We start from the raw sequence: 10,514 nt of genomic DNA on the forward strand, positions 1-10,514 counted from the left end.
ACCTCGCTTTTATTGTAACTCAGCAGACAGGCTGTGCGCACTTCCTTCAGCTCCGTCCAGCTCCCAGACCCTCCCCAACCCCCAGATGCCGCGGCGTGGGCCAGTCCCCAGAGTGCTGTTTGACAGCAAGTGAAGATACCCGGTGCCTTAAGACTCCTGCTCCACAGCGTCCAGGCTCCGGCTCCTTCAGTCACCGTGGGGGGTTTCAGGGGTCAGGACTGCCTATTGGCGTCCTAAGTCCAGGCTGGAGGCAACAGAACCTCAGGAGAAGTTAGAGGTAGAGCGAGGACGCTGCTGGGGGCGGCGGCGCAGGCCTGGGATGTGGAAAGCGAAGAAAAAAGGTCAGAGGCGCTGTTTCCCCCTACCCATCCTCCGCCCCTCTCCTCTCCTCTCCTCTCCTACCTGGAGGGTACCACTGGGGGCGGGATTCCAGCTCCAGGGCCAGGCAGGTCACCAGAAGGGCGCCGGCCATGAGGGTCAGCAGGCAGTGGCTTTCTCGGGGGTGGGGGCTTGGTGGGCCCCTGTGACTGAGAGAGAGAAGGCCAGCTTGGGAGAGCATATCCTGTTGTTCACCTCTGACACACTGATGCTGGGGAGCACCAGCTTGAGAGGTGGCACCCTAGGTCACCTGTGTCTCCAAACAAACCTGTCACCATTAAAGATGCCACCGGGGTATGTGGCCTCAGGCACAGAGGGCGTCTTGCCACCAGCACCACAGCCCTGGGTGGGGGGAGAGGCTGTGCCCTTCTCTCCCCCCACGGTTACCTTTGGGCGCCTCACCACCGGGTCAGCGGGCAGAGGGCGGGTGGGGGGATTGGGTCGGTCTGCCAGCTCAGCCTGAACAGAGAGAGGGGCAGTGGCTATGAGAGCACAGCCAGGGGCAGTGGACATGCGATGGGTCTCCCCAAGGGTTCAGATCAACATGCAAAGTCAGCCAGGGGGGCAGGAGAGAACTGGGGCATGCGCATGGGGCTTGAGCGCATGCCTGGAGAGGCCTCAGGGGAGAAAGGTGGGGGTCACTGGGGGTGTCCCTGGCCAACTGCAGTCCCGCCACTGACCACTAGATGGTGGTAGAAACCAAGGCAGGAGGCTCACCCTTTGCTGCTTCTGGGGCTCTGAGGGCTGAGGGCACCCTGGTCCCCTAATGACGAGTGCTACTGGCAGGGAACAGGAATGAGAGCTGCGGTTGGGCACCAAGCCTCCCACCTGCCCTGGGCCAGGGCTGGGCCTGGCCCAGATTTACCTGGAGTCTCTTGGGCACAGGGTCAGGAGGCAGCGGCCTGGAAGGAGGGGCCGGGAAGCCAAGAGCACTAGCCTGCTGAGAGAGCAGGAGGAGCAGACAGGCAGGGGACGGGGGAGGGAGCAGAAAGACAGATGTGGGCAGAGAGGTGTTAGTGCTCAGGGATGGGCAGCCAGGGCCCCAGGGGCAGTGGGGGCTGTGCATGCATGCGGTTATTTAGTTGCATGCAGAGGGGGTGACAAGTGGTGGGGTAGGCATGCAGACCACCTCCACACACGCACTCCTGTCATCAGATCCAGGGGGCTCAGGGCAGAGGCACTCACCAGCCCTTCTACACTTGGTGACCAGGGCCTCATCAGGTCCTGGCACACTGAAGACCACTCTGAGCACCCCCTCATGCCCTCCTGGGGCGCCACTGCTGGGAGCACAGGTAGACCCGCCTTTGAAAGCCACTGGCTTGGCCAGCTCACAGAGCTCAGTGCTCCTAGGTGATTGGCCCTCCCAGTCCAGACTGGACTTTGCTTCTCAGCCTGCAGCAGGGGAGGTGGCGGGAGGGCTGGCCCTGACTCCAGTGACTGACTCCTGGGCGATGCAAGTCTTATCTCTGAGTCCAGAGCTTTGGACACCCCCACCCCAGGGCCCAAGCTGGATTCCTGGCTGGGTCGGGGCCCCCTCTGCTCTGGCATACAGACTTACCTTGGCACCCGGCATCACCAGGGCCCTCTGTGGGGGTCCTGGGCGTTCTGGGGGACCAGACTGGGCTGCCCTGAGCATGGAGAAAGGCAAGGAGGACGAGGGCTCAGCCTCAGACCATTTTGTGCCCATAGGCAGCCCTGGAGTGGGGTTAATTCTTTGTGGCCCCTTGAAGCATAGTTTAGGCCAAATCAGAGGTGAGGAGGGGAAGCTGATCAGCCTGAGGGAGGGCCCCACTTATCCAGCCCTGGGGCTCCTGGAGAGAAATGGTCCTAGCAGCGCAGTTGCCCCACCTGGGTCTACACGTGAGGTGGAGTTATGGGGCACAAGTAGGGAAGGGGGTGTATGGGGTGTGGTCTGGGGGCTGCCCAGGGGGTGGGGGCAGGGCTCCAGAGCTGTTGTCCTTAACAGAAATGTTGAGAGAGTTGGGAACAGGGAGGCTGGTACCTGTATTGGCAGCTGGGTCCTTTGAGCTGGCAGAGTCGTTGGCGCAGGCGGGCACGGTGCCAGTAGCTGGCACCAAGGAGCACCAGGACCAGCAACAACAGAAGGCTGAGGGGCAGCCCTGTGGTCAGGGAGCTGGTTGCTGTGGGTGAGGTCAGGTGATCAGCGAAGGTGAAAGGGTCAGGGGTCACAGGGAGTCAAGGAACCAGCAGTGAAGGGATCAGGAAAAGAGGGGCAATGAAGGATGCCCTCTCAGCTGCCCCTGCCCCCCGGCCCCGCTACCTCTGACGTGGGTGGTGCAGTCTGGGGGTGCCCAGCCCTCCTCACAGTGGCAGCGTCTGTTGCTGTCGCAGACCTAGGGTGCACAGGTTGGACAGTGAGGAGCTGGGCCCTCTGGGGCAGTGTTTCCCTGTCCCCAGCTTTTCAGGATCTCGGATGTCCTGTCTTCTCCCAGCACAGCTGGGAGGTGTGCTGAGGATGAGGGGGTGGAAGGTGCCACCGCTCTGGAGAGAGGGACTCTATTGGCGCCAGCGGTGGAGGAAGTTACACTGAACTCACACTGTGAGTGCCTTCTATCTGCTGGCCACTGTGCCAGAAGCTAGGGTACTCATCTCGTGTGCCTCAGGAAGTAGGTACTACTATTATGCCCGTTAGATGAGGAAACTGAGCTCAGAGAGGTGAATAACCTGCCCGCGTCCCACAGTTAAGACATGCTAGAGCAAGGATTAGAACCCAGGTGTGTCTGTTTGCAAAGCCCACTATTATTTTCCTTCCCAGAGGCTCCCTGCTCCCCCTTCATCTCCCCCCATGCCAGCTCACCCCATGCCCGTGGCATCTCCTTCGACATTCCTGTGCTCCCAGGACCTCTACTGGCTGGCACTGCTGCTCAACACACACCTGCCCAGTGGGGAGAGAAGAGCAAAGATCACCCTCTCACACGCTTTACTGGCACTGGGAGGCTGAGGTCCACCACGCTTTTACATGGGGACACCAAGGCTCACAGGACCACAGGACTCTGCTCCATCTGAAGTGAGAATCTGAACTCCCCTCAGAGACTGCACCGTTTGCACTGGTGGTTAATGAGGCCTGGGCACTGCTCACAGCAGTTCAGACATCCCTCCCCACCTGGCCCTGCCCACCGAGGCTGCTCACCAGGCCGGGGCCACAGGCTGTGCCAGGCAGAGTCAAGAGGGGCTGGGCCACGTCGTTGCCCAGGTCCAGGTGTACCCAGCTGCAGTTCAACTTCAGCTGGGTCCCGTTGGCTGCTAGCATCTCCCAGCGATGATCCCGGGCTGAGCCTAGCAGAGGCTGGGCCCTCCCACCCTGGCACTGGAGTTGCCCACACACGGCATCTCTGGGGTGAGGGAGGAGGTGCAGGGTCAGTGTGGTGGAGCCAAGATGCCCACAGACCTAGAGGAGGAGCCAGGTTCCCTCACTTACCGAGGGGCACAGGACACATAACTGCCATCAGCATTGCGCCCGCAGCTCCCAAAGGCGTCCCCTCTGGTATTGGCAGTAAGGAGGCAGAGTGGTGCGGCGGGCGTGGCCCCAGGCCCCCAGAGAGCCCGGCACTGCTGGGCGTAGGAGGCACAACGTCCTTGCATGCACACAGCCTGTCCTCCAGCACAGGGCTCACCGTCCCCCATGCTGACATCCGGGGGGCACTGGGAGCTGTCTCCTGGGCAGAACTCGGGCAAGTCACAGTCACCTCTGGTGGGGCGACACTTCCAGCCAGCTGGACGCAGCTGTGGAGGGTGGGTGCATGTCAGTGTGGGGGTGGGGCAGATCCAGCCAGGCCCTGGGAGTTAGGGTGACCTTTTCCACCCTGGCCCCTGGCAGGTGGGCTCTGGGTGGCCGGTCCAGTCTGTGCCCACCTGGCAACTGTGACAGCAGAGTCCATCAGATGCACACTGGGCCCCTGGCCTCAGCTGGCAGGTGAAGTAGTCACAGCAGGGATCAGTGCAGTCCTGTAGGGAAGGGCACCGACGGCCAGGCATCAGAGCGGGCTGGGCCCGGGACCCCACTCCAACTGCCTCCTGGAGCCTGAACCCTAGGCATTTGCACAGCAGATGAGAGCTGGAGCCCCACAGTCTGCCTGCTGCCCCCCAGACAGGCAGGCGGGGAGAGGGGCTCTGGGGGCCGGAGACAGCCGATGAGCCAGGGTGAGGGCACAGAGGTGCAGGGGCAAGGCTCTGGGGGAGGGGCTTACACCTGGGAAGCCACAGTCACACTGCTCGCCGGGCTCCACCAACATATTTCCGCAGACACTGGCCATAGAAGGCAGACCGGACAGCCGTTCAAAGAGGCAGCTGCCCATCCCACCCAGGAGGGCTTTTTCCAGGGCCTGTCGGCTGCAGTTGCTGAAGTTCAAGCCTGGCAGGAAGCTGGGGATGACAGCAAGGAGGTTGGGGCTTCGGACCTGCCTCTGCCCCCTTCTCTCTCCATCCTGCAGTTACTCACTCTGTAGAGGCCTCCATGATGCAGCTCTTGGCTGGGGCTGGACCCGGACAGGGGCAGCTGTTCCCAGGGGAGTCATGGCCCAGGCCCAGGCTGTGTCCCAGCTCGTGGGCTATTGAGGAGGCGACTCCCAGGATGCTCGTGGAGTGGTCCTGTCATTGGGGAGGGGATAGCCCAGGTCGAGCACCAGCCTGATTGCTCCTGTTCTCTTTTCATCTGACCTCTTGGGCCCTGAGCAGGTCCCGCCTCCCTCCTTAAGTGCTTCTAAACCAGGAGAGCCCAGGCCTGGGTGGTAGGAAACCTGGGCTCTAGCTCAGCTCTGTTCCCCATATCTCACACTGTATGGCCCTGGGAGAGTACCACTGTCCTCTGGGCCTCAGCTGTCTCCCCCGCCCCCAAGAAATGGGCAGAGCTTCTAGGTGAAGACATGATGAGCTGGCCACAGGCGAGGGGCACCTTTCATGTACCCCTGCCCTCTATACCCTCAGCTTGGGGCTGGCAACTTTGCTGGGGGTTTCCATGAATATATGGCACCACAGCTGGCAGGACCTGGATGGGGAACAGGGAGGAGATGTAGCCATAGCTCACCATGTTCACGCCTCCTGAAAACTCAGGAGAACAGATGGAGTTCTGAATGGCCATGCCCACCATGGGCCCAGAGAATGAAGTGGCACTGTGGGATTGAGAGGTCAAAGGTTAGGGCTTCAAAGTAAAAGTGGCCAGAGCGTCAGGCCCTCAGGGAGGGAGTTGGGGTGTGAAATTGGCCAGGCCAAGGCAGAGCCAGACCCTGCTGGCTGATCCTGGGGGAGGCCTTACGTCACCAGCTGGGCGCTGTCGTGGGGCAACCGAGGCAGCAGGTTTGTCCGGCGCCAGTGGAGGAAGCTGTCTAGTGTGAGACCTGGGTGCTGGCTTATTTCTATCAGGTTGTGCTGGGTCCAGGCCTCCAGGCCCACCAGTGCCACCCGGACATTCATAGGCCTGAAGAACTGAAGGAGAACTAGGACTCAGGAGAGGGGTTCCCAAGGTTGGGGGCCATAACGATGCTGTCAGGCCTGACACTCACTGTGTCCAGGAGGAGGGCCACTTCCAGGGTGCGGTTCAGGAGGCTCTGGAAGCCCCGGTGCCTCTGGACCTGCGGGTCAAGAAAGGTAGCCAGGAAAGGTAGCACGGCTGGCAGAGGCCAGGGGAGGGCAGCCAGGGGCCGGCCAGCTCACCTCGGCATGGTCAGCCACAATCACCAGCTCAACAATCTTGGTCTCTGTCACCACATCCCGCCTCCACTGTGGACAAGAGGAAGGAGCATCAGGCACACCCACCAGTCACCACCCGCAGCCACGCCCACCTGGCCAGGCTGTGTCCCCACCCACCCTGTGTGGTCAGAGCGAAGAGAGTGAAGAGTCCATTTTACAGAGGACCACTGAGAGCCTGGGAGGCCGGGGACTTGCCCAAGTGGACTAAGAATAGGTTGTGAAGCTGGGAGTAGAGCCCTGGTTTTCTGGCTTCAAATTCAGTGCTTTTTCCAAATTAGGAAAAAAAAAAAAATAGCTGACACCATGAAATACTTAACATATGCCAGACAGATTGGAGTTCTAAGCATTTACATACATATATATATGTATGTAGATTCATTTAATTTTCACGGTAATCCTATAAGGTAAGTAGTTCCATTATCCCCATTGAATAAAGTGGGTTCTTATTGCTTGATGATCAGTAACTATGTATTTGATATCCAAGTGAGAGCTCTGCATTTGGATCATAAGATAGATGAAGGGTTTGAGTCAAGTGCCTGCATCCAAATCCTGGAAATACCATGTATTAGTTGAATGGCCTTGACCAAGTCACTTAACCTCTTAGAGCCAGTTTTCTCACTAAAACAGAGCTATGAATAGCACCTATCCCCCAGGGTTGCTGGGGTGACTGAAGGAGTTAATGTTTACAAAGTGCCTGGTACTGCGAAATCACTCCATGAACAGGAACTGTCGTTCCTATGAGCCAATAGTTCTAAGGGCCAGGGGGCCAACCCCGGGAACAACAGAAGCTCAGCCCTCCTGCCTTCCCTCCTCACCCGGCGAGTGTGACGTGGTCCCAGGGGGTGCTCCGGTAGAGCCTGAGTGAGCACAGATGTAGGCCAGCTCAGGGCACAAGTGTGGCGTGGCAGGAGGAGGTCTTGGATCCGGGAGATAACTGGGGGACCCTGAAGGTCCCCGGGCCCCAGCTCCACAGAGTAGCTTCTTTCTGGGGACAGGATCACTACGCCCCTAAGCAAAGATGTAGGAAGTCAGAAGGCTTACTGACTCCATGCCTCGTTTACCCTCACTCTCTCCACCTTCACGGAATCGACCCCTTGTACCTGAGCCCGGAGCAGGTGCAGAGAGAGACCCAGGAGTGCGCGTGGCCACGTACTCTCCCCTCGTAGCAGCAGTTCTCCTACAGCAGAGAAACATGAGCGCCAGCCTGAAGGCCAGGCCAGATCTGAGCCAGGAGGCTGGCTTGTTGGTGAGGATATGCAGTGTCTTCCCATCGTCTAGGGATGGCACCTTCCAGTTGCCCCTTCCCTTATCCCCTTGGGCCAGAAACAGGGCACAAGATGGCCTGACTCACCAGAGTATGGCCCTCACTGACCACTCGGGTGCCATCAGGCTGGTACCACACCAGGGTTGGGCGCCCTGAGACTAGCTCCCTGCGGAATGAAGAAAAAGGAGGGCAGGGTCAGCTGCCTTTCAGGGTGGTGCAGTGACAGCTTGAGGCCTGGAGGTGGTAGAGGGGCAGCTGGGGGCCAGGCAATCCCCCTGACCTTCCTGCTTCCCCTCAAGTAGCAGAATATGGTGGTTGGGCCATAGACTGGCTACAAACCCAGGCTATCTGGGTTCCAATCTAGTTTTTAGCACCCACCAGCTGTGTGACCTTGGGGGAGTTATTTAACCTCTCTGTGCCTTGACTTCTTCATCTCTGAGGCGAATAATAATACAAATAGTATCTACTTTATAGAGGTTGTTACGAAGATTTAGTGAGTTCAGGCTCTTAGTACCTAAGTACCACAACGTAGTACCACATCATAGATGCTATATGAGTTGTTAGTAGTGTTATTAGTACGTTACTGCTATCATTATTACCTATTCTGCAGCAGCTCCAGGATATGACTCTCACCATCCAATTCCAGTTTGATCCGCAAAGCCTCAGGCAGACTGGTCTGTGGGCACCAGAGGGCATGTCACCTCCCTGGCCCTGTCTGTAACTCCTATCTTCTCTAACCAGAAAACCTCAGGCCCTTAGGAGAGCACCGACGATTAGATCATTGGTGGGGGGATCCCGAGGGAGGGGCCAGGAAGCCCTGCCTGGCCTGGGGCATTGTTCTGGGGGGTTGTGTGGGGAGGTCAAGGAAGGTATCTGAGCCGCCCCTTCTCGGCTTCCTGCCCAGAGAGGAAGCATCATGGAGGGCCCAGTGCAGGCCCCAGCCCTTCCTCTGACTCAGCTTTAGAATTGGGAGGGGAGGGTATCTAGCGGGGCCCGACCCTCTCCAAGTCCCCCCACTGAGAGAACCAGCAACATGAGACCAAGAGATCAGGTTTGGCCTCAGTGGAGATGGACGGCTTGGGTGGGGCTGAGGCAGACAGATGTGTGTGTAGATGCGAGGGGGTGGATAAGTGAAGCCAGGTGCTGAGGTGTACAGGGAGTGGCGGCAGACCTGGGATGGCCATGCTGCTGTGGAGTCCACTCACCCGCTCTCAGCCTGTCTCTGCCTGGAGACACCTGATTACTCAGGGTGGTGAGGGGGTGCGAATGTATTGCTTTGAGGGGAGAGAGAGGCTCACCTGAAGCGCTTGTGCTAGGCTGAACGTGAGGTTGTCCTGAAGGATCTGGGGCTCCAGAGGTCCATTCTGGGCCCTCTCTGGCCTTGCCTGCGTCTCCTCAGTGACACCTGCAGGGTTCCCAGGACACCCCAAAAGAGTGCTGAGAGAATCAGCGCCAGGGCTGGAGGTGGCTGCTGCCCTCTGACCCACCTGGCTCCCAACCCATCAAGGCTCTTTTCTGCCTGAAGGACTCCTACATTGCATTCTGGGACTTAAAGGAGAATACTGGAGGGTGTGGGCCTCTCTCCAGTTTCTCCCTTTCATCCCACCAACCCATCCACAAGTCCCCAGAGAAAGAAGTTCAGCTTGCCCAGCCTGTTGTCCTTCCCTGTCCCCCTCAGACCAATCCCAGGTTCTCACAGGGACCCTCCCCCTGTTCCCACTCCCTCCCAACCCCCTTCTCCCCTGGAACGCCCCCTCTCAGGACTGGGCGAAGCCTTGTGGCCCAGTGCCCACTCACCCTCCCTTTCCTCACATCAGAGATGCCGGGAACGCCCATTTCTGGGTGAGCATTGCAAACACCCCCCTCCCTAAACACCCCTCATGCCCAGTTAGGCACACCCGCTCCTCACAGCCTCCGCTTCCTCCCGGAGTCCGCCCCCCGCCCCCAGTAGCCCGCTCTCCTCCGGACACTCCACCCCCGCCTGCCCTCTCGGCCCCCAGCCCAAGACAGCAGCGGGAAGTGAAAGTTCCAAGGAGGAGTTGGTGTCCCAGCCTCTTTCCTGGCCAATTCTCCCATTCCTGGCTCCTCCCGGGCCCCCTCCCGCTCTGCGAGCTTTCTGGTGGGATCAGCACCAGGGTGAGGGGTGCCAGCGTCTCAGGCCTGGGATGAGGGGCCAGGAAGTATCCTCTTCGCCAAACCCTAGGAGCCGTGCCTACTCGGGGCCCTGGCACCGGGTGGAACGATCAGCTAGGCCCCAGAGGAGCGAAGACGTCAGTCCCGGGGAGCAGAGCCCCACTATCGCGATCCTGAGGGGGTGCTGGGCGAGGCCCCGCGGTGCCCGGTCCGGGAGCCTGAAAGTGTCCGCGGGGACCCTGCAGAGGATGACCGGCCCGGGGGCGCCTGCATCCCTCCACCTTCCCTCCCCACTCCATCGCCCCGTCGCCAGGTCCTCGGCCCAGAACATCAGAGGGCAGGCTGTGCTTTGGATGGGGTCTCTCGGGGTCTCCGGCCGACCCCAGGACCCCAGGGCCTCCCGACTTCCCGCGCGTCCTCCCAGGGCGACCCCCGGCCCACTTCTGGCCAGGTACTCACCTATATCTGGGAGCGGCCGGGAGGGCAATGGGCTGCCCGCGCCCAGGAGCCCCAGGGCCCAGAGCAGCGCCAGGCGCATGGCAGCGCCGCCCGGGGCCGGGCGAGGGCAGCAGGTGCTGGGCCGGGCGCCGAGGAGCCGCGGCTGCCGGGTCGGCTTCTCGCACCTCGCAGCCAGGCGCAGCCACAGGCCCCTCCCAAGCTCCTCCCACCTCGCCCAGAGCCCGGCCCCGCCCCGAAGCCCCGCCCCTGGAAAGGCTCCACCCCCACATTGCGCCGGGTCCGAAAGAAGCGTGGATCCAGCCCTTGACCGCGACTGCCGCACTGCTCACCCTGCTCTGCACAGCCACTTCAGGCTGCTGTGCAGGATGGGAGCTGAGGCCCGGCTCCACCGGCTTAAGAGTCGCGCCTCCACCCGGCCCTGGGTCAGGACGCCTTCGTAGCAGCTTCACTGCCCTCCGTTCTCACGACCGCAGCCGGGTTCTGCCGGATCAGGTGGGCTGGTTCTCCCTACTGCCCAGCTCACCCTCCGGTACCGGACGCCTGAGAAGCGCGGGCAGCAGGAGTGTAATAAAGG

The 10,514-nt window shown here is 60.5% G+C and overlaps 1 protein-coding gene across 7 annotated transcripts; it reads right to left on the reverse strand.

Moving 5' to 3' along the window:
• On the reverse strand, positions 1-10,094 carry ADAM15 (ADAM metallopeptidase domain 15). 7 transcript variants are annotated; one of them, XM_052636602.1, is made up of 23 exons: positions 9,941-10,094; positions 8,647-8,753; positions 7,948-8,024; positions 7,436-7,514; positions 7,185-7,261; positions 6,900-7,092; positions 6,049-6,114; positions 5,898-5,966; positions 5,651-5,820; positions 5,423-5,507; positions 4,838-4,986; positions 4,587-4,761; positions 4,252-4,344; positions 3,818-4,122; positions 3,530-3,731; positions 3,197-3,274; positions 2,660-2,732; positions 2,381-2,519; positions 1,937-2,006; positions 1,244-1,315; positions 766-837; positions 403-527; positions 1-314 (listed from the first exon to the last, which is right to left on the reverse strand). In XM_052636602.1, the coding sequence occupies exons 1-23, from the start codon at positions 10,017-10,019 to the stop codon at positions 272-274; spliced, it is 2,598 nt and encodes an 865-aa protein (XP_052492562.1). In that variant the 5' UTR covers positions 10,020-10,094; the 3' UTR covers positions 1-271. The 7 variants fall into 7 exon arrangements, 6 of the variants coding, with proteins under 6 accessions (XP_052492562.1, XP_052492561.1, XP_052492564.1 ...); XM_052636601.1 differs by having other exon boundaries at positions 1,244-1,318; XM_052636604.1 differs by lacking the exon at positions 1,244-1,315.
• Positions 10,095-10,514: the final 420 nt, after the last annotated feature.

Source organism: Budorcas taxicolor, chromosome 3, assembly GCF_023091745.1.
Source record: "Budorcas taxicolor isolate Tak-1 chromosome 3, Takin1.1, whole genome shotgun sequence".
In the NCBI taxonomy this organism is placed as follows: Eukaryota; Metazoa; Chordata; class Mammalia; order Artiodactyla; family Bovidae; genus Budorcas; species Budorcas taxicolor.